At 38.4% G+C, this 23,122-nt stretch overlaps 1 protein-coding gene across 2 annotated transcripts; it reads right to left on the bottom strand.

The window, feature by feature from the left end:
* Positions 1–849: 849 nt before the first annotated feature.
* Positions 850–22,834, bottom strand: LOC142629359 (superoxide dismutase [Fe] 3, chloroplastic). 2 transcript variants are annotated; one of them, XM_075803330.1, is made up of 8 exons: positions 22,334–22,834; positions 21,899–22,018; positions 20,296–20,487; positions 18,470–18,641; positions 1,615–1,688; positions 1,508–1,534; positions 1,382–1,405; positions 850–1,305 (listed from the first exon to the last, which is right to left on the bottom strand). In XM_075803330.1, the coding sequence occupies exons 1-8, from the start codon at positions 22,430–22,432 to the stop codon at positions 1,180–1,182; spliced, it is 834 nt and encodes a 277-aa protein (XP_075659445.1). In that variant the 5' UTR covers positions 22,433–22,834; the 3' UTR covers positions 850–1,179. The 2 variants fall into 2 exon arrangements, with proteins under 2 accessions (XP_075659445.1, XP_075659446.1); XM_075803331.1 differs by having other exon boundaries at positions 21,899–21,979; positions 22,334–22,832.
* Between the last annotated feature and the right edge of the window lie 288 nt (positions 22,835–23,122).

Below are 23,122 nucleotides of genomic sequence, written 5' to 3'. Positions count from 1 at the left end.
CTGGTTCTAAACATTCTTCTTATTAACCTGTATTTGTAATTACTTTCACAAAATAGGGATAGAATAAATGTTTCACCTTCATTTTCATTACTAGCTTGTTTGCAATGGGATAAAGAAACGAAATGGAATAGATTGCAATTAATATTTCTCTACCCATACCAAATTCTGACCTATCTTTCGGTGTTATTCCATATATTCTATAATTTCTTAAGTTTCTTACCGTGTCAATTTCCAATTTTTGGTCATTGAGATTCATGGACAATATGAATTAATAGTTAAGAATAGATATTACCTCTCCTTTTCCTCTTTCAAACAAATTGAAATGATTGAAGTTTTTCTATTTGGAATTGTCTTAGGTCTAATTCCTATTACTTTGGCTGGATTATTTGTAACCGCATATTTACAATACAGACGCGGTGATCAGTTGGACATTAAATTAATTAATAGTTTGGTTTTTTTTAGCAAACAAGAACTGTGAGGGAAAGATGAAAAGGGCTTTGAAAAGAGAGTCAAAGAGTACTTGAAATTGTTAGGTGGAAAGCAGATAAGGGCTGGCGATGCGCCTCGATCAGATGTGGACCAAAGACGGCCGGTCCGCAAATCGACTCGAGGTGTGGACCGATGCAAATTGCAACGGCGGTCCAAGCTTAGGCTATAGTCATGCCCACGAAGAAGTAAACATTTTACCTTAACGAATTTGGTAAAACATTTTATAAATGCACATAGTAGCTTCGCTCCACAGCATCGACAACCGGTGTCGGAGGCCTGATCACCAAAAATGTTGTTCTAGAGATATCATTTCGGCATAATTAAGTAGAAATTACCTTCCTCTCAAAAAAAGAAAAAAGAAAAAGAAAAAAGCATCTCGGTATTTTCCCTTCTCTTTTTGGGTACACAACAGAAAATCAATACATAACAAAACACCAACTACCATTGTATAGTTGGTTTCCAACTACCCAACATGCAGTTATTATCAAACTCTGCATCTGTTACATTGCAGTCACTTGGGGCATCGTATAGGGTATCATCTGGGCAACCACTGTTAACGGTATTACAAAGTATATCAAGCAGATAACCCCTAACTAATTTGATCACCGAGAACTCCTAACCTCTTAACTCAAAGTAGCTTGTGAATCATAATAACACCATTCAGCCGCAGATTCTGGGTCTAAAAACATCTCATGCAATGGGAATTTTGGGTTCGCCTAAATTCACAAAAGCCTCAGCACGGGCCATGCGCGCCATTGCCACATTCCAAGAAACGAGGTGGTTCATAAACACATTCACATACTTCCCTTTGTCGTTCTGTTCAGAAAAAGCCAACAGATCATTAAGTAACGATCTCATGGTCCTGAAGAAAAGTCAAGGCAATGAAGCTTACCTTGTAATCCGGATAATAAGCATGCTGCAAAAAAGCAAGCAGAGGTAGTATCAGCACCTTCAAGTTTAAGATTTGGGAAGGGGGGGGGGGGGGTGCGGCTCAGAGAGAGAGAAATCATTGACATACCTCCCACATATCTAAACTGATGATTGGCTGCAAAAGAATAGATGATTAATGCAATTGGAAAGATAAAGATCGAGTAAGCTGATATTGGAAAAAAGACATTTACTTACTATGTCATCCCATACTAGTGGGCAAGTGCTATTTGATGTTTTAATTACTGCAAGCCGTCTCTCTTCTTTCTTCACTAAACAAACATAAAACAAGATTAGTATTTTTTTAGGGGATTATCTAAACAAAATAAATCATAAAATGAATTCCTTAGCTAGTAAGAACAAACACTTGGAATCAATATTATAATTTCTATTTTTTGTACACTTGCCGCACTAAGCACAGGTTCCAATTTGTGATGTCTACTGCTAGATTATCTGAGAGTTTTGAAATAGGGTAAAATATGGGCAAACATGCAAAAAATTTTAAACATTGATTGTTAGGAAAAATATGCAAAACAATTGAAGACGATCCTAAAAGTATCATAAAAGGAGGCAGCAAGGTTAACGGCAACAGATTCTTATCCAACTCATCAACCTTGACCTCCACAATCAATAAAAAAAGTAGTCAATCTATTAGAAGTATTAAAATAAATTCCTCCATGTGCAGCTAATAGCCCAATTCATCTCTTTCTTTAAATACAACAGACGCGTAACTTACACACACACACACGTCTTCTTTAACTTTTTCTATAATTCTTGGGAAGATGTCTCATTCAAGATATTGTCCTCAACCTCTATGGCAAGACTTAAATGACAATATTCATTGCTTTCATCTCAATCTCTTATTCAGCATCAGATATAATAGCCAGCTTTTTCAACTTTTTACAGAATGCCTTAATCAATCCTAGCAGTTCTAGAATCTCTTTGACAATGTTTTCCAAAGACGTTATTTTTCCAATCAAAGGACTCCACCGCGAATTTCGGCCTCATCATTTCCAAGATCCCAAAGGACCCAAACCAATAGTTCTACTTCTAACACCAATTTGCTCCCAAAAAAAAAAAAAACCGTAAAATAGTAAAGGAAAAGGTCCACAAAACACAAAATTTAACGTGGTTCAACAAACTCTATTCCTATATTTGCAAGCAATACCAAAAAAAAATTTCTATCATAACAATCACACTCACAAAGCGCACAAACATAAATTGACCTAAATCCCAATATTGGGGTGCTATCGCACTAATAAACATGACAACTTTGTCTTTAAATCTCTCTCTCTCTCTCTCTCTCTCTCTCTCACACACACACACACACACACACACACACACAAAAAAAAGTACAGTCACTCTATTATAGGAAATGTCAATGTGAAATTCCATAACCAATAAGGAAACCTTGAAACTTATCCCCTCATGGGCTAAACTTAACATTTATCTTAAATGATTATCTTGTATAATCGCATCTCTATCTCTTTATTAGGAGAAATTATCAGATTCACCAGGAGGGCTGCTGACGTGGTCCTTCCAACCAATGAGACAATGTCATTTATGCAAATGTGTGAGTGGGCTTCCTATAAGGAATAAGAAATAAAAATTAGCAAGTGATGTCACATTTGCATAAATAATACATTTTCTTGGTTGGAAGGTTAGGGAGGACTATGCTAGCAATCCTCCTGGTGGACTTAATAATTTCTCCTTCTTTAGCCCAAAATCAAATGCCTATTTATTGCATGTTATAACGAAATGTAGTTTGTTAAGGTTACTACATTTCTAGTCCCTATTTCCCCCCTTTGTTCCCTAATAATAGATGTTTCACTCCAAATACCTTGTCCATTTGCCACTTGTAGCTATTTTGTGTTTGAACATAGGGAGGTATTGACTCAGGACAACCAGAAAAAAACTGAAACAACAATAAAATAAAAGGATATGACCTAGGAGTCAGCACTTAGGCCTGGCTTAGAGTCAAGACCAAGCAGGGAAATCATTAGGAGTCAGCACCCAGGGTAAACCTAGAGTCAGCACCAGACCAAAAGAGACCAAATGACCATTTTTTTCATTCACCAAAATATCAACTAACTCCTCAAGGAGTTCAATAGGTTGCTTATAAAAGATTGCTAAACCCTAGTTCTATTTGGCTAGGAAACCCTTATTGCCTTATTACAAAGGTTAGTGGATTCTGCTATGGAATTTCAAAAAGATTTTGGGCTTCACCTTCTACTCTGGGAGACTAGTGAAGTGGATGATCGTGGTTGTGGTAGTGGAGAGAAAGACAATTGTGTGTTGGAGTGTGACCATCTATCTCGGTGGGAACCCAATGAACTCAGAGTTGTTGCTGGTTCAGGATTCTGTAGAGGGAACTCAGGTGACTGAATCAGGGCCACCTTCGAATTGGGTGTCCTAGTTGATGAAATTTTTTTGTAATATAGTGGGTTTCCCTATTGTGAAACATGAAGCTCAATGTTTGGCTCTATTTCGCCTTCTGGAACAAGAGTGTCTCAAGGTGATTGATGATGGGGTGTCTAAGCGACTTGCAAATGGTCACGAGGTCTCAGGGAGCTTAAGGGGCTTATTTCTAATGTTAATTATGATGGTGTCTCTTCTAGGAGTAGGAGCAGAGCTTCTTCGACTGCTATGGGGGTTGTTGGTAGTTTTAAATGACTCTACGACTACTTTCTTGGAATGTATGGGGGCTTAACAATCCCCGGAAGAGAGAGATTTGTAAGAATCTTCTAAAAGAGTGGAAGTGTGATATTGTATGTTTTCAGGAAATGAAAGTATCTTCTATGGATGGTGTTTTTGTTCGAAGTTTATGGGGTAGTTCTTTCATTGATTGAGCTGTTTTGGATGCTGTGCAGACTTCGGGAGGGGTACTGCTGATTTGGGATAAGAGGGTTTTTGAAAAATTGGATATAATTGTTGGACAGTTTTCGGTCAGTGTCTTATTGAGAGGGTTGGTGGATGATTTTGTTTGGGCTTGTACAGGTGTGTATGGCCCAAATAACAATGGATAGCGGTCTAATTTGTGGGAGGAGTTGTCACAAGTGCATGCCAGATGGCCCATGGCATGGTACTTAGTAGGTGATTTCAATATTATCAAGTACCCAATTTGCTGACTGAACTGATGGGTTGTCATAGGTACCCAATTTGCTGACTGAACTGATGGGTTTAGATGCAAGAGAGGAGTTGGTGGGTCTATCGAATGAAGAACAGATTCGTCGTCTTCAACTCAAAGAAGACATAAAACAGTTGGCTTCTCTTGAGAAAATTTCCTGAAGACAAAAATCTCGGACTTTGTATGTGAAGGAGGGAGATAATAATATTCGTTTCTTTTATAGATTAGCAAACTCACATAGAAATGCTAATCAAATTAAAAGGATTGAGGTGGATGGTGTTCTTTATGAGGATGAGTCTAATGTGCGGTCTCAGTTAGTTCTTTTCTATCAAGAGTTGAATGAGGAAACTGAGTTAGGGTGCCCTACTATGGATGGGTTAGATTTTGCATGTATTGATGAAGATGAGAGGTTTTCCTTAGAGAAGGAGTTCACGAAGGAGGAAGTCATCCAGGTCTTAAGGGAGATGAAGAGTGATAAAGCCCTTGGTCCTGATGGTTTCACCATGGATTTCTTTCACAAATGTTGGGGTGTTGTGGAAAAGGATGTCATGGATTTATTTGATTATTTTCATCGGCACTCTGTATTTGAACGGTTTATGAATGCTTCGTTTCTTACTTTAATCCCTAAGAAGTATAATGCCGTTAACATTAAGGACTTTTGCCCTATCAGTTTGGTGGGTAGTGTGTACAAGCTGCTGTCCAAGGTGTTGGCTAACAGGTTGAGGGTGGTTTTGGATAATCTCATCTCTGAGACTCAAAATTCGTTTGTTGGCGGAAGGCAAATCCTGGATTCAGTGCTTATTGCAAATGAATGCCTGGATAGTAGGTTGAAGAGCCGGTTATCGAGTGTGGTTTGTAAGCTTGATATTGAAAAAGCATACGACCATGTAAACTGGGAGGCCTTGTTTTATCTGTAGGGTCGAATGGGTTTTAGGTTGGAATGGAGGGGGTGGATTAAGGCTTGTGTTACATCTGTCCATTTTTCAGTCCTGGTAAATGGATCCCCTAAAGGTTTTTTCGAAAGCTCTCGTGGATTGAGACAAGGAGACCTGCTTTTGTTTCTCTTGATAATGGAGGTTTTAAGCAGACTTTTGAAGAAGATAGAGGAGAGTAATCTTATTCGGGGTTTTCATGTGGGAGCAGCGAGTTCTGTTGGTGTGCGTATATCCCATTTGTTGTTTGCTGATGACACTATCTCATTTTGTGATGCCTCTAGGGAACAGATGTTGTCCATAAGGTTGGCGTTGTCTTGTTTTCAGGCTTTTACGGATTTGAAGATCAATGTTGGGAAAAGTGAGATTGTCCCTGTTGGGGAGGTGAATAATCTAGATGCACTGGCTAATATTCTTCAATGTAGAGTGGGTAGTTTGCCTATAAAATATTTGGGGATGCCATTGGGAACTTCTTCTAAGTCAAATTCAATCTGGAATCCTATTTTGGAAAAGATGGAGAAGAAACTATCAGGGTGGAAGCATCTCTATTTATCTAAGGGTGGTAGGCTCATGTTACTAAAGAGTACTCTCTCAAGTCTTCCAACGTACTTTTATCTCTTTTTACTATTCCTAAAGCTGTGGCTGCTAGATTGAAAAGTATTCAGAGGAATTTTCTTTGGGGGTCTTCTGAGGGGAGTTTCAAATATCCTTTGCTGACTTGGGAAAATGTGTGTCTACTCGTTGAATCGGGGGGTTTAGGGATAAGAAGTGTGGCGTCGTTTAATCAAGCTTTATTAGGGAAATGGCTATGGAGATATGGTCATGAAGTTACTTATCTTTGGCGGAGAGTTATCTCCACAAAATATGGGGAGGGTCAAGGAGGGTGGAGTACGAAAGTTTGCAGGATGACTCATGGCTGTGGCCTTTTGGAGAAGCATTCATGAAGCGTGGGAGAGCTTTTCTAAGCATTTGTCTTTTGTAGTGGGTGAAGGCACCCGTATTCGTTTCTTGCATGATAGGTGGATTGGTGATAATACCCTAAAAGATCTCTATCCTGAGCTCTATGTGTGTTCAGTTGCCAATGATGCTAGTATCTCTGAGTTTTTGTGGATTCCGGAAGGGGGTACTGTTAGAGTGTGGGATTCAAGGTTTTATAGAGCTTTTGAAGATTGGGAGCTAGCTGCATCTTATTCTCTACTTCAGTTTATCCAAACTCGTATTCCTCGGGGTGATAGGAGAGATAATCTTTGGTGGCAGCTTAAAGGTGATGGTAAGTTTGACACCCGGTCTTACTACCATGCGATTCAGGATACTCCGAATTCTTTGTTTCCTTGAAAGGGTGTTTGAAAACCAAAGATTCCTAAGCGAGTGACTTTCTTTTTGTGGACAGCAGCTCCTGATCGGATTCTCATTTTGGATAATCTCCTGCTTAAGGGTTGCCCATAGGCAAGTCGGTGTTGTATGTGTTGTTGTGAGGTGGAGTTGGTGGACCACCTTCTTCTTCATTGTCCTGTTACACATACTCTATGGACTTTTATGCTTCAAGCTTTTGGTATTCATTGGGTTATGCCAGGATCAGTGGTGGGTTTGTTATCTTGTTGGCATCAGTGGCTTGGGAAGCATAATTTGAACATTTGGAATTTGATTCCAGGGTGCTTAATGTGGACTGTTTGGTTGGAACAAAATCGTTGCTCCTTTGAGGACAATGAAAAGATGTTGGATGAGTTAAAGGTTTTATGCCAACGTAATCTCTTTGGGGTGGTCTCGTTGTTGGGGTTTTAAAATTTTTCTTCTCTCTCTGAGTTCATGTTTTCCCTTAGATTAGCTTCCTGATTACTCTCTTTTTTGTTTTGCTGTTTGTTTCATCTTTTTCTTGTTGTTCATCATCATGAACAACTTGTACTCTTCCTTTTTTACTCATTAATAATAGTTTTCTGATTACCTATATAAAAAAAAAGCATTCACTACAAGGAAAAGTAACAACTCTTATTGTCTATGTAGATGATATGGTGCTAACTGGAAATGATGAGGAAGAGATACAGAGACTAAGGCAATCCTTGGCACAAGAATTTGAAATAAAGGACTTGGGAAATCTGAAGTACTTTGTAGGCATTGAAGTGGCAAGATCAAGGCATGGAATACTTCTTTCTCAACGGAAATACATACTCGATCTTCTCAAAGAAACATGAATGTTAGTGATGGAAATCAAGATCAATTGATTGAGAACTTGAACTAGAATTGCATTAAAATTAAGAATTAAAGCTGAAATTATAGAGAAACTGGAGAAACAAGTTTCTGTCCAGGTCTGAAACTAAATTATATTCACATCAAAAACTGATTGTACTCTTACATAGCTAGCCTATTTATAATCTTTAACTATTAGGAAATAAAGTAGCTAATAGTTACATAAGTCAAAGCTGTAATTAAAGAGGATACATGGCAGAAATGAGAAGTCAAAATAAGGGGTTGCTGGCTGTCCTAAGAGGTTAGAAAGGTTGGTTGGCTGTTTGGCTTGTAGAGGGTGGCTGATTGTCAGTCCTAATGGTAGAGGGGGGGTTGGTTGGCTGGCCCAAGGATAGAGAGTGGCTGCATCAGTTAGGGTGCAAAGCTATTGATAATCCAATAGAGCAGAATGTCAAGTTGGGAGAAGAGCACAACAGCCCCCGAGTAGAAAAAAGGAGATACCAGCGACTAGTTGGCAGACTAATCTACTTATCTCACACTAGACCAGATATTGCTCATGCGGTAAGTGTGGTAAGTCAATTTATGCATACGCCATGAGACAAATATGAAAGCTGTTCATAGAATTCTCCGTTACTTGAAATCCTCACCGGGTAAAGGAGTACCATTTGCTCGACATGATCACATGAAGATAGAAGCCTATACAGATGCTGATTAGGCAGGTTCAATCATAGATCGACGCTCCACCTTCGGATATTGTCTATTTGTTAGAGGTAACTTGGTTACTTGGCGGAGTAAGAAACAATCAATATGGAATCCAATCCTTGAAAGGATGGAAAGAAAATTAGCATATTGGAAAAAATTATATTTATCCAAAGGAGGTAGAGTCACTTTAATTAAAAGCACTCTCTCTAATCTTCCTACTTATTTTCTTTCCTTATTCCCTATACCTGCTTCTGTGGCCAATCAAATTGCTAGACTTCAACGAGACTTTCTTTGGGGTGGTCTAGGAGATGAGCCCAAATTTCATCTGGTTGATTGGTCTTTGGTGTGTATTCCGGTCTCTTCAGGTGGGTTGGGGATTAGGAACCTGAGAACTTTCAATGTAGCCTTATTAGGGAAGTGGTTATGGAGATTTGGGCAGGAAAGGGATGCTCTATGGTGTCAAGTGATTGAGGTGAAGTATGGTTGTGATTGGGGTGGCTGGTGTTCTAGCTCTTTCTCTGGTCCATATGGAGTTAGTTTGTGGAAAAATATTAGACGGAGGTGACACTCTTTATCTCGTTTTATTATGTATGATATTGGAGATGGATCAAAAGTGCAATTTTGGCTAGATCATTGGTGTGGAACTTCTTCTCTCGCAGATCGCTATCCTAAATTATATAAGATTTGCCGTAGAAAAGAGGCAACTGTGGCAGATCTAATGAGGTTCACTAATGGAGCCCTCCATTGGGAGTTTCAGTTTTGTAGGGAGGTGCACAATCGTGAATTGGAAGCTTTCAGGAGCTTCATCAATTCCATTTATAGCACTCCCGTAAGGGGGATTGGGGAGGACAAGAGTTGTTGGCTGCCTTGTAAGAGTAAGGGGTTCACGGTTAGTGCTTATTACCATCTTCTAATTGGCCATAGTAAGCAGTTTTTCCCTTGAAAAAGCATTTGGAAGCAGAAGATTCCCCCTAGAGTGGCTTTCCTTGTTTGGACCGCTGCTTTGGGGAAATGTCTGACTATTGACAATATAAGAAAAAGAAAGATTTGCATTCTGGATTGGTGTTATATGTGCAAGTGCAATTGTGAAAGTGTTGACCATCTTTTCCTTCATTGCCCGGTTGCCATGGAGTTGTGGGATATGGTTTTCGGTTTATTTGGAGTTTGTTGGGTTATGCCAAAGTCGGTTGTTGAGCTATTGGCTTGCTGGCAAGGTTGTTTTAGTCGCCATCGTAATGGAGATATATGGAAGGTCGTTTCTCATTGTTTGTTGTAGTGTATTTGGAACGAGAGAAATAGTATGTGTTTTGAAGACATCGAGAGTTCCATGCCTGATCTCAAGCTTCTTTTTTTCGAACCTTACTTGACTGGTTCTCAATGTGGAGAAGCCTTCCTTTTTCTTCTATTTTGGATTTACTTGACTTTTGTAATGTTCGTCTTTGATTTGTTCCCCCTTATATACTCTCTGTGTACTTGGGTGACTCTCTCTTTTTTATATCAATGAATCTTTATTACTTATTAAAAAAAAGTAGCTAATAGTTACATAAATTAAAGCTGTAATTAAAGAGGATACATGACAGAAATGAGAAGTTAAAATAAGGGGCTACTGGCTGACCTAAGAGGTCAGAAAGGTTGGTTGGCTGGCTGTTTGGCTTGTAGAGGGTGGCTAGTTGTCAGTCCTAATGGTAGGGGGGGGGGGGTTGATTGGCTGTTTGTCAGTCCTAATGGTAGAGGGGGATTTGGTTGGCTGGCCTAAGGATAGAGAGTGGCTGCATCATACTCCCCTCCATAAAGGAAGCTTGCCCTCAAGTTTTAGTTGGAAAATAAGGCTTCAAATGCTTCACATTGAAGGCATTAGAAATGTCTAAGTGAGGGGGTAGTTGGACTGTGTAGGCGTTGTCATTGATTATAGTCAATACTTTGCATGGACCTACTTTCCTTGCTCCCAACTTGGAATAGGAGCCATGGGGACACCTTTCTTTAGTCAAAATCACCATACAAGGTCCCCTTCCTTGAAAATTAGTCTCCTTCGGTGAATATCAGCAGCAGCCTGGTAGTTTGCATTGGAATGTTCAATTCTCTCCTTGACTTGTGCATGGACAAATTGCATAAAATCTATCATTTCAGTTGCTCTTACATTCTCCTTCTTAGAAAGTGGCAACGGTGCCAAATCTAAGACACTCAAAGGTTTACTCCCATACACAACTTCAAAAGGAGATGTGTTAATAGTCCGATTAAGAGAAGAGTTGTAAGCAAATTCAGCCAAGGGAAGGATACTTTCCCAATTCCTGGGATTTTCTCCAATCAAGCATCTCAAGAGATTTCCAAGACTCCAGTTGATAACTTCAGTTTGACCATTCGTTTGAGGATGGAAAGAAGTGCTAAAGCTCAATTCAGTTCTTATCTTGCGCCATAGAGTTCGCCAAAAATGAGCAAGAAATTTAGCATCCTTGTTGGAAACAATAGATAGGGGTACACCATGAAGCTTGTAGACTTCTTTGAAAAAAAAGCAGCCACATTGGAAGCATTCGAAGTCTTCTTGCATGGGATGAAGTGAGCCATCTTGGAGAAACGATCCACTACCACCATGATTGAATCACTCTTTCGTTATGTTGGTGGAAGGCCAAGAACAAAATCCATACTAATATATTCCCATGGTTTATTAGGCACTGGAAGGGGTAAATACAGACCTGCATTAGTGGTTTTACCCTTTCCTCTTTGACAAACTTGGCACCTTTGAACATGCCGCTCAACATCTTTAGTCATTCCCGGCCAAAAGTAGTCTTGTTTAAGGAATTCTAGGGTCTTTGATTTCCAAAATGCCCCAAATTATGTTGTTCAACAATCATCAACTCCCTTAGAGAACATTTAGGCACACATAATTTCAGCCCTTTGAAAAGAAATCCATCCTTCAACCAAAAGTCAGACTTGGTAGGTTGCTGTCCTTGCTGCAATTGTTGGTATAGATCACCAAAATGTGGGTCATCTTGGTAATTCTCCTTGAAAGCTTCAAAACCAGCAACCTTAGCTTGCATTTCCACCAAGAAATTAGTCCTCTTACTCAACCCATCAGCCACTTTGTTGAGAATTCTTGACTGATGTTTCAATGAGAAAGTGAATTGCTGCAAAAAGCTTACCCATTTAGCATGCCTCTTGTTCACATAGATTGGCTATTGAGATATTTCAAAGCCTCATGATCGGTGTGTCGAATAAACTCCTTGTAGGCTAAATAGTAACTCCAATACTTGATGGCTTCAACAATAGCATAGAATTCCTTGTCATAGGTAGAATACCTAAGTTTTGCTTCATTCAACTTCTCACTAAAGAATGCTATGGGCTGCCCTTCTTGGCTAAGTACACCCCCAATTCCCACTCCTGATGCATCACAATTAAGCTCAAATATCTTGCCAAAATTGGGCAAGGCAAGAATAGGAGCTTCAGTTAACTTCCTCTTCAAAAGTTGGAAGCTTTCTTGGGCTTCATCAGTCTAAACAAAGGACTTTTGTTTGAGACAATTGGTGAGAGGTGCTGCAATGGTGCTAAAATTGCTAATAAACCTTCTATAAAAGGTAGCAAGACCATGGAAACTCCTCACCTCATGCACACTAGAAGGTGTAGGCCAATCAACAATTGCCTTAACCTTGTTTTCATCCATGAACACTCCTTTGGAAGACACAACATACCCCAAGAACACCACTTGATCCATCTCAAAGCTACACTTTTTCATGTTACCATAAAACTTTTCTCTCCTCAAAATGTCAAGCACAAGCTGTAAATGCACCAAGTGATCCTCCAAACAGCGGCTATACACCAAAATATCATCAAAATACACAACACAAACCCCTAATAGTGGTTGCAACATTTGTGTCATCACCCTCATGAAAGTGCTAGGTGCATATGTCAAACCAAATGGCATAACATGCCATTCAAATAATCCATGATGCATCTTGAAGGCCGTCTTGCATTCATCTCCTGGGCGAATTCTAATTTGATGATATCCACTTCGCAAATCAATCTTGGAAAACACCTTTGCACCAGCCAAGCAATCTAGCATGTCATCCAATCCAGGAATTGGAAAACGATACTTGATTGTGATCTTGTTGATAGCTCTACTATTCACACACATCCTCCAAGAGCCATCCTTCTTAGGAGTCAAGAGAGCGGGTACCGCACAAGGGCTAATATTAGCCCGAATGTAGCCTCTATCAAGAAGCTCTTGAACTTGTTTTTGCAACTCTTCCTTCTCCTTTGGAGCCATACGATATGCTGCCTTATTTGGACGGGGTGCACCCGGTACCAAATCAATGGCATGTTGAATGTCTTGCATAGGAGGCAAGCCAGGAGGTAACTCATGGGGAAAAACATCACCATATTGCTGTAATAACTTAGTGACAACACTAGGAACATTAGTTCCAGCCACTGTGTTGACTGGAATTAATGCCAAAATGTAGCCACTATCTTGACTTTCTTGAATGAAGCTTTTAGAAGCAAGTAAAGAGGTTGTAGAGGATTTAGAAGTCACCTTTTCCTTCATTGGCAGCAAAGTAAATTGCTGATTGTCTTTGCTTAAGGTATAGGTGTTCTTCTTCCCATCATGCATCGTTTGGCGATCATATTGCCAAGGTCTTCCAAGAAGGATATGGCACGCATCCATTGGTACTACATCACACCAAACTTCATCAAAATATTTTTTCCGGATAGAAAATGGCACCAAGTAACGCTTCGTTACTTTCACCTCATTACCCTTCTTGAACCAAGGAAGTTTGTAGGGATGTGGGTGATCTTGAGTGGCAAGCCTCAACTTATCAACCACCTCCTGATAGACCACATTTTCACAACTTCCCCCATCGATGATTATACTACAAACTCTTCCTCCAATGCTGCAAGTTGTATAAAAAATATTGGTTCTTAACCAATCTTCTTTGGAATTGAATTTAGGAGCAAGAAGAGTCTTTCTCATCACAAGTGTCAAGCCCTCTTCTTCTTCAAAATCACCACCAACTTCATTTGAAGGTTGATCAAAGATGGTTCTCCATCTTCATGTTCAAGCTCTTTTACTTCCTCCAACATAAGAGCCTTCTTCCTACAATCCGAAGATCGATGCCCCGGCTCTCCACACTTGAAACATTTGAAAGTACCCACCTGTTGCTGTCTACCCCCGCCAACAGTGGCTGTTTGGGACTGTTTTGGGGCTGCAATAGCAGATTTAGAACCTGCTGGTTGCTGTTCAACACCAGAAGTTTCTCCTCTCCCATTTGTACTTGAATTCCCAACCTTATATTGGCTAGAAATCCCCTGCCCAGACCTGAAACCCCACTGTCCAGACCTAAAGCTGGCCTAGTTTGTTGCTTCTCTACCAGTAAAGCCCGGTTGTAGGCTTCCGACACGTTCCACAATGATTGAAGACTAAGGACATCTTGGATGGATGGCTTCAATCCACTCAAGTACCTTGCAACCATTTGTTCTTCACTTTCATTCAAATCTACCCTTACTACAAGTTGGTGAAACGCCTCCGTATACTCCTCTACACTTCCCTCTTGCTTAAGGTTGTGTAGGTCTTTGTAGATTGATTGGGTGTAGTTGAAAGGAAGAAATTGCTCACGGAGCTTTTTCTTCATCTTCTCCCAACTCTTGATCTTGACTTTACCACTTCTTTGGTGAGAAATTTGTAATTGTTCCCACCAAGCGGAAGCTCTTCCTTTAAGGCGAATAGCGACTAGCTTCACTTTCTTTTCATCTATAACTTCATAATAATCAAACACCCTTTCAACGGTGTTAAGCCAATCTACAAAGTCTTCCGGTTTGAGACTCCCTTGACATTCTGGAATTTCAACCTTGAACTTGTAGTCAAGCCTTGGCTCATTTCTTTCCACATAAGGCCTACCCCTAGGAGGAGCTCCAAAAGGGTTTTCAAAATGAGAATGAGAGTCAACGGACTCATCGGTAGTCTCATGAGGAGGCTGCATATGCTGCACCACCTCCGTAAGTGCCGCAACTTGTCTCCTTAATTCAGCAATCATGTCTTCTCTCTCTATGTTTTGATTCCGTCCAACATTCCTCCCCATTGGAGGGTTGGCTTCAACTCCTTCCCCAACATCCATTTGATTCCCCCTTATTCCACCTCTCCTTCCTCTCCTTCTTTGAGCCATTAGAAGCTTCACAATCTTTGAAAAAAATTGTAAATAGAAGTAACAGCACAAGTGATCAAATCTATGATATTTGCAACAACCACAGATTTTATTGTCACAAGGAACCTAGATCTAATTCTAGGATCTTGAATGAAGGGAGAAAACAAAGAAACACAAGGAAATCTAGGGCTCAAATGATCAAAGTGGTAGGGAAAAAAAAGAGGACTAGATCTGTGCTCTGATGCCAAATGATGGAAATCAAGATCAATTGATTGAGAACTTGAACTAGAATTGCATTAAAATTAAGAATTAAAGCTGGAATTACAGAGAAACTGGAGAAACAAGTTTCTGTCCAGGTCTGAAACTAAATTATATTCACATCAAAAACTGATTGTACTCTTACATAGCTAGCCTATTTATAATCTCTAACTATTAGGAAATAAAGTAGCTAATAGTTACATAAGTCAAAGCTGTAATTAAAGAGGATACATGGCAGAAATGAGAAGTCAAAATAAGGGGCTACTGGCTGTCCTAAGAGGTCAGAAAGGTTGGTTGGCTGTTTGGCTTGTAGAGGGTGGCTGGTTGTCAGTCCTAATGGTAAAGGGGGGGGGGGTTGATTGGCTGTTTGTCAATCCTAATGGTAGAGGGGGGGTTGGTTGGCTGGCCTAAGGATAGAGAGTGGCTGCATCAGTTAGGGTGCAAAGCTATTGATAATCCAATAGAGTAGAATGTCAAGTTGGGAGAGGAGCACAACAGCCCCTAGTAGAAAAAAGGAGATACCAGCGACTAGTTGGCAGACTAATCTACTTATCACACACTAGACTAGATATTGCTCATGTGGTAAGTGTGGTAAGTCAGTTTATGCATTCACCACAAGAGACAAATATGAAAGCTGTTCATAGAATTCTCCGTTACTTGAAATCCTCACCGGGTAAAGGAGTACCATTTGCTCGTCATGATCACTTGAAGATAGAAGCCTATACAAATGCTGATTAGGCTGGTTCAATCATAGATCAACGCTCCACCTTTGGAGTAAGAAACAATCAATGGTTGCAAGATTCAGTGCAGAGGCTGAGTTTAGAGAAATGGCTCATGGGATATGTGAGATATTATGCATGAAGATATTATTAAGGGAGCTTGAATATGACAGTAAGGATCCCATCAAGCTGTTTTGTGACAATAAAGCAGCAATTAATATTGCTCATAATCCAGTTCTACATGATCGGACGAAATATATTGAAATTGATAGAAACTTTATCAAGGAGAAACTGAGCAAAGGCATCATTTGTACTCCATATGTAAGAACTTGAGATCAACTTGCAGACATCTTGACAAAGGGGGCAGCAACTAATCACTTCCATAGAATTCTGGACAAGCTGGGCATGAGAGATATCTACGCCTCAACTTGAGGGGGAGTGTTGACAGATTCTATGTATGGTATGTGTGGAAAGCTATATATGGTATAATCTTGGGCGTGAAGGTGAAGGAAATATTCAGAGAAGGAAGCTGAGTAATTAGAGATTATTTGATTTCCTATTTCTGTTATTGTATTCCCATTATACGTTTAGGGTTTCTCTATTTAATCATAAGAATAAGCAAGTAATAATACAATTATTTTATTCATCTCTTCTCTAGTTACTAGCTTATTTTGTTTCTTCACGTGCTCCACATATGAAAACAAATTTTCAACTTTATCAAGAAGAGTGAGAAGATCATGAATGGAGGAAGGAGGGTTAAGGAGTTTATTCCCATACTCCTTAATTTGCTTCTCAAATTCTCTATCTTTACGTTGCTTCTCAAGCTTTCTATCAAAGGAAGTCATTTCAGCTATGTGGCACAAAATAGTGAACACGGGGATTGAAACTAAATTTTCTGCTCAAAGTTGAAGTGCACAAGTTGGCTTCTGGGTTTAATAGTTTTTTTTTTTTTGGCAATTGGGCTGGTGGAGCTTGGGCTTTCAACTTTTTTTATTTTTTAGTGGCAAGTTGGGTTGGTATGTCTTTCATGGGCTGAAACAAGTGTGTATTGAGAGTGAAACTGGACGCTGGTGCCGCTAGGAAGAAAAACTCAGATGGGACTATTGGGTTACCTCTGATATGGGGTCGATGGACTGGCTATTTGTTGCAACAGCAGCGGTCTTGTGATGGCTGTGGGCAGCGGCCTTGGGACGATAGGGTGAGATCAACATTAACGAATTCTTGCGGTATGTTCTAGTGGAGTGGGTTGGTGGCGTGGTACTCTAAGACGGCAAGGTGGAGTGGTGTTGCACTGAGACAAAGGAGGAACTCAAAGTGGCCAGGGAATTGGTTGGCGCTTTTATTGGCATGGCAGCGTGGCGTGTGAAGAAACCTTTTGAAAGAACCTGACCAGGTCTGGCTGTGGGGTTTGTTGATTGTTGGGTCAAAGGGCTTGGGTTGATGGGTAACCCTTATGTGGCTTGATACGTGTGGCCCCATGGGTATTGACAAATAGTTTTCTGATGTTGGTTTGGCAGAGATGTGGCAAAGGGATTTTGGAGGTGGTATGGTGGCTGGATTTCTGGTGATGGAAAAATACAGTGAATGTCTTTTTTTTTCTTTTTTCTTTTTTTGCTTTTGGATTGACTTGCGACGATGCTTCAAACAGATTAGCGTTTGCTTTGATACCAAAACTGACGCAAAACAATCAGAACAAAACTTAAACAACAATAAAATAAAGGGATATGACCAAGCTTGGAGCCAGCACCAAGCGGGGAAACTACTAAGAGTCAGCACCTATGGTATACTTGGAGTCAACACCAGACCAAAAGAGACCAAATAACCATTTTTTTCATTCATCAAAATATCAACTAACTCCTCGAGGAATACAATAGGTTGCTTATAAAGGATTGCTAAACCCTAGTTTTAATTGGCTAGGAAACCCTAATTGCCTTATTACAAAAATAACCTTGCTTCCAAAATAAAATACTAATAGCCTAATAAACAACTAGGACCTAAAACATAAAAATACAATTGACTTGCAAATATAAATAATGCTAAATAAAAATATTCTTGCGTCTTCCGCATCAGGTATCTTCACAAAGAATGGTAGCATCCAAAAGTTGATATAAGTATTAGTACATGCATGTGTGTCCTCAAGATGAGGGCAAGTTATGTATTTTTGTATACAGAACATATGAACTAAACAGAAGAGTACAAAAGAATAAAGAACCATAGGAAACCGAAATACAGGAATGTCCTTGTCCTTGTTTGAAGCAGGTCAAGCATGATTTCATCAACCACATCCATCCACCATACACTAGAGATGTTTAAATGATCAACTGAATATCCCAAATTATATTTCAGTGAGGTAACACTTATGAAGAAGTGGCAAATTTTAGTACATGGTTTCTGATGGGTATCTAGTTTCTAAAGTTCAGAAAATCTAAGAAATCAAGCAGCAAAGTGAAGATGAAGCAATCCATTGGGGCCATGGAGTCATAAAGAGATATTCAAAAATATGGAAAAATTACATAACATATGATGAGGTTCATAAAAGATCTCAATTTCCCCAGAAAGGTCAAAGCAATAAATAATAAAATGAAACTCTTAGCTTAGTCTACCATGTTTAATATATATATATATATATATATATATATAGAGAGAGAGAGAGAGAGAGAGAATGGATATATAATAAATAAAATAAGCAGTATTTACTATGAGATACTAAATCTTGAATTTAATTAAGTATAAAATATTTGCCAATGAGATACTCAACTGGCACACCTCTTCCCATAATAAAGGGATGGATGGCATGGTTGTGGGTTTAAGACCCACTAGGTGCATATGTAACTTCTTACCAATTAATAAAGGTATAAAATATTTATATGCAGTACAGGAGGATTTCAAATAAGTGAAACTTAAATAGCCAATCAAACCTCTAGCAGATGACTAAACAGGCCAGTGAGGCCAAAAGAGTATTGCTCATCTTAGTGTTAAAAAGTCAAAATTAAATGAACTTACAAACAAGCCAAACCCAGCCAGAGCCAAATAGTGTGAGTGCTGCTTCTACAAACTTCTCCCTGAAATTTGTAAATGAACCAAAATCCTTTTCAATCTGCTGGAGAACACCTAGTTTGGGCATGTCCCCTCCTCCAGGTTGCATGCTTTCCCAAAAGAAGTCATGATTCCAAACCTGCAAATCAAGATTCATTAGTGCCTTTTCTCCCTTTATATTTTCTTGCATTCATTTGCATTTTTTTTTTCTTTTTTTCTTTGGGGGTGGGGGGTTTCAAGAGTTGACTTTATAATTAAATTTTCATACCCACACACACACACACACACACACACATATAAATGTACACACATGCAAGGTCGTAGCCAATGCACAAACCTCCCACTTTTGCAGGGTATAGGAGAGGTCATGGTAGATAGCCTTAGTGCCTTACCGCCAATTTATTGGAGAGGTTGATTCCAGATATATATATACACGCAAAATTAACAGTAAAAAAAAAGAAGAAGATAATTGCTAAAATTTTTGACCAAGAATTTTAGAATAGATAGAAAATATATTGGAGATTTCCCATAGTTATATCATACTTAGATTTAATTTCTCACAAAAGTCACCCTATTCAACATATGCTGGATAGAGCCTACTTGCCCCCAAAACAATATTAAACAACAAGTCTCAGTCCCAAATTTGGGGTCAACTATAGATCCTTAAAAGATTAATCGAGGTTGGGCACGTGCATTCTTCTTTGCCATTCTATCCCATCCAAAATCATCCAATCTATCATCTTTTTAATTAACATGTCTTGTTTTTACTAGTTCTACCAATGTTATTTTAGGTCTTCTTCTACATCTTTTAATTCCTCGATTTGAATCAAATCACTCGTCATTAGTACATTGATTTTTCTCCTTTGCACATGACTAAACTATCTCATGCAAATCTCTCAAATGAGTCACCCCTATATCAAAGGGGATTTCTTCATTTCAAATCCTAACTTTGTATTTCCACTTATCCACCTTAATATTCTCATTTTAAGAACATGCCCCCAAAAAATTATTAAACACGAAAAATTAATTTTCAAAATTAACTTGTCTTCCAAAAAAGAGGACTTCAGTTTTTAAGAACCAAACTGAAAATTTTGACTCAAAGATACTGATCAAGATCACTAAATGCCAAATTAGGTGTTCCATCTAAAGTTTTATTTTTTTTTGGGACTGCAACTTTGGGGCAGATTTTGACAATTGATAATTAATGGCTGCAGAAAATTTAGATTTTAGATTGGTGTTTTATGTGTAAAAGCAATGGAGAATTAGTAGATCACCTCCTTATCCATTGTCTAATTGCTATGGAATTGTGGGCTAATGATATTCTCTTTGTTTGGTATTCATTGGGTTATGCCGAAGATGGTGGTTGACCTTTTAGCTTGTTGGCAAGGGAAATTTGGGCTACATCGGAATGGTGTTACATGGATGATTGTTCCTCATTGCTTGATGTGGTGCATATGGCGGGAAAGAAATAACTAGAGTTTTGAGGATTCTGAAAGGACAATTCCTGACCTTAAATTGTTCTTCTTCAAAACCTTATTGGATTGGTTGTTTGTAATAGGCAGTCATTCTATTTATTTATTTTTTTTTCAGTTTTTTCTTTGATGGATGCTTGCAATTTGTGTTTTTTTTATAGTTCTTGTCCCTAGTGTATACTTCCTGTATACTTTGGGTGAAACTTTTTTGATATTCTAATAAAATTTTCTAATAAATTATAACCAAAAAAAAAAATCGGTCAAACAACTTATAATGTTCAAGTCCAGGCAGTTAGCAATTAGCTACAATCTAGAAAGTACCTGGGCAGCATTGTTGAATTCTGGCAAGGGGTTTCCATTGTTATATGTTACTTTGACAAGCTCATCCATAGTGAAGCCATATAGTATATCATTCTTCTCCAACTGCTTGTTCAATCCTTCTACATAATTTCGATGATGTCCTCCCCAATGCATCTCCAGTGTCTTCAGACTCATATATGGTTCTAAAGCATCCTAAAAATAGAAAACCAGTGCAGATAAGTTCAGAAAAAAAGAAAAAAAAAGAAGAAGAAGATGAAATTCATTAATTAAGGAGAGACACCTCCAGGGAATTGTCACAAACTGCAGTGACTTGGTATTAAATCCAACTTTTGAATAGATAATTTTTTTTTCTTCATTAGATATGTAAAATGGCATATTCTCCCACACCCACACTTATTAGAATGAAATTCTATTTCCAACATGTTTAAATAGGTTTACTTTTCATCTACAACTTCTCTATCCTTTATAACAAGGACAAGGATAAACAAAACACTTAATAGTTAATACTGATATACTAATATTTATCTGATGAAATTAATTTTTGATATAACGTTCCCCGGAGGTGAGGGACATCATAAACCATGTCAGAATTTGGGTATCATTCTATTTGTTCACTCAATATATATCCAAACTCATAAAACCTTGTCTCTTTCAACGTTTCCAATTTCTTAAATTTGCTGATGAAATAAAACATACTAGACACACTCAGCATAACATTTCAACGATATGCCATCTGTAAACATATTCCAGTCCTTTGAGAGAGAGAGAGAGAGAGAGAGAATAAGGGGTTACACACTTGCAATTTACTAAAAGAATTTCTAAGAAATTATCCTACTAACGAGCCTGTGATGTGATTCAATATAAATTACATTAAGAACGACCGCTACAAGTAGAAATTTGGAGAATCATTTCCAAGCATTCAAGGAACTTAAAAGGTAAAAAGGTTAGATTATATCTTCAAGGTGAATCAGCTGATGAGACTCCACTAAAGCACATAAAAACTATTACAATATATTCAAAAGCACTTTACTAAGAGCCTAGCTCAGTGGGGATGTGGTATTTGGGTGGCTAGTTTGAGGTAGCCAAGCCTCCTAGAGAAAGAAGAGAGATTAGAGAGAAAAGAGAGGTTTGAGAGACTAACTTTGCTTAATAGATTCTGAATGAATGATTACAAGCAGAAATCAGCGTAATATAGGAAGGCCTAGTTGTGTATTACACCAGAAAAGGCCAATATTAGCTAACATACTTGGCTAATAACTATAACTAACTGCCTAACTAATCTGCCAGCTAGGCAGCAACTACTACCAGCTTGTAACTAACTAGTAATACAAACATGTTTAATTTAACTCTTTAGTCACATGCTTCAATTATTAAGGCTGCCAAGGCAAGGCCAATACCTTACACACAAGTGCTAATACAAGGTACAACCTTAACATAACATCCACAAGTACATGTGTTAGGCAAAACTAGGTTCTTAACACATTTTGACTCTTGATTGTGTCGACACACATTTTATGGAATTGTAGAAGTGACTTAGCTGAAGTTATCATTATGGGCCTGCAAATGGATTACTGGTATGCATATAACCAATAAAATCACTTACAAGCTTATAAGGAGGCGTCCTCAATCCATAGTAACCGCAAATTTTTGAAGCTCTTTGGGACCTATCAAACCTTCTGTTTTGCTGCTTACAGTGAGTAGATAGAAAATTAGGAAGCATAGGCTACAACTTACAAGAAAGAAAATATCTATAAGGCACCAGCCATGAAGGATAATACAGGAATAGAAAACACCATAGTCAATGAAGGAAGCAAATAACTATTCAATTTAAAAAATAAAATAAAAATGAAGTACAATGTTCTTAGTACTGGAGACTTTAAACATAGTTCATTATGTTGGGGTTTTAGTAATATATATATATATATATATAGCCGTAAATATTTTTTGATAATGGCATATGATATAGAGGAGTGATTGTTCTGTTGCCAAGTGTGTTTATATGAAGCTAGTAATTAACAACTTAATCATGGGAACTTACCAAAAAAGGAAGCTTGGAGCTCTTGAAACCCCAAGAGAAGAAGTCAGTCGCTAAAAGATGGGAACTTGAAGGGGAAGGGATATAACAACAGGATCCCATTTGTGTTTTGTTCCTCTTGCAACTAAAAAAGCACGTCTGCTCTACAGAACCGTAATAATTTACAGTTCAGCTCGTTACAATATCTCTTTGAGGCTTTACCTCAAACACATAGAATACGTCAAACGACAAGGATAGCAAAACAAAAGAAAATTTTGAAGAGCGAGAAGAAGAAAGTGAAGTGAACAGAATCCACAACCTGGTTCGTGGGCAGGGTGGATTCTCTAGCTGTGGTTTATCAGAACTCTACAAAGTAGGCTTTCCCTCCCCGCTACTATTTACTACAATGAAGAGTAAGAAGATGGAGAAGATAGAAAGCTGAATAAAAATGGGGACCACACTCAGCTCAGGGCTCAGGAACGCAAATGGCCGTTTCTGTGCCATTTTGTCCCCTTTCTTTTTCTTTTTCTTTTTTTCCCTTCAAATCACATTTAAATGTTACTTTTTTTTTGGTAATAAAATGCTTACAAATCATATTAAATAGTTTAATTAAACTTAAAAAAATATTTAATTGACATAAAACCGCATCGACAAGCTGATGATATATGAATTACAAGTGCATTCACAAAATAATAAGATCAATACTAAATTACAAATTACGTCATTCAATATTCAATTTAGTCATCTTAACTTCTAATATATTCTTTTCAATTCTATAATTTTGTTACTTTTTTTCAATCGCATTCTTCCAAC

The sequence above is a fragment of the Castanea sativa genome, chromosome 3 (genome assembly GCF_040712315.1).
Source record: "Castanea sativa cultivar Marrone di Chiusa Pesio chromosome 3, ASM4071231v1".
Lineage (NCBI taxonomy): Eukaryota > Viridiplantae > Streptophyta > Magnoliopsida > Fagales > Fagaceae > Castanea > Castanea sativa.
Note: the sequence above shows the minus strand (reverse complement) of the source record. Positions and strands in the feature narration are given on the sequence as shown.

Coding starts and splice junctions, on each gene's coding strand:
- LOC142629359 (XM_075803330.1), bottom strand. CDS start 22,432: ATGGGATCCTGTTGTTATATCCCTTCCCCTTCAAGTTCCCATCTTTTA. Junction 20,488..21,898: donor GGACGCCTCCTTATAAGCTT/GTAAGTGATTTT, acceptor TTCTATTTTTAG/GATGCTTTAGAACCATATAT. Junction 1,306..1,381: donor CTTATTATCCGGATTACAAG/GTAAGCTTCATT, acceptor TTTTCTGAACAG/AACGACAAAGGGAAGTATGT.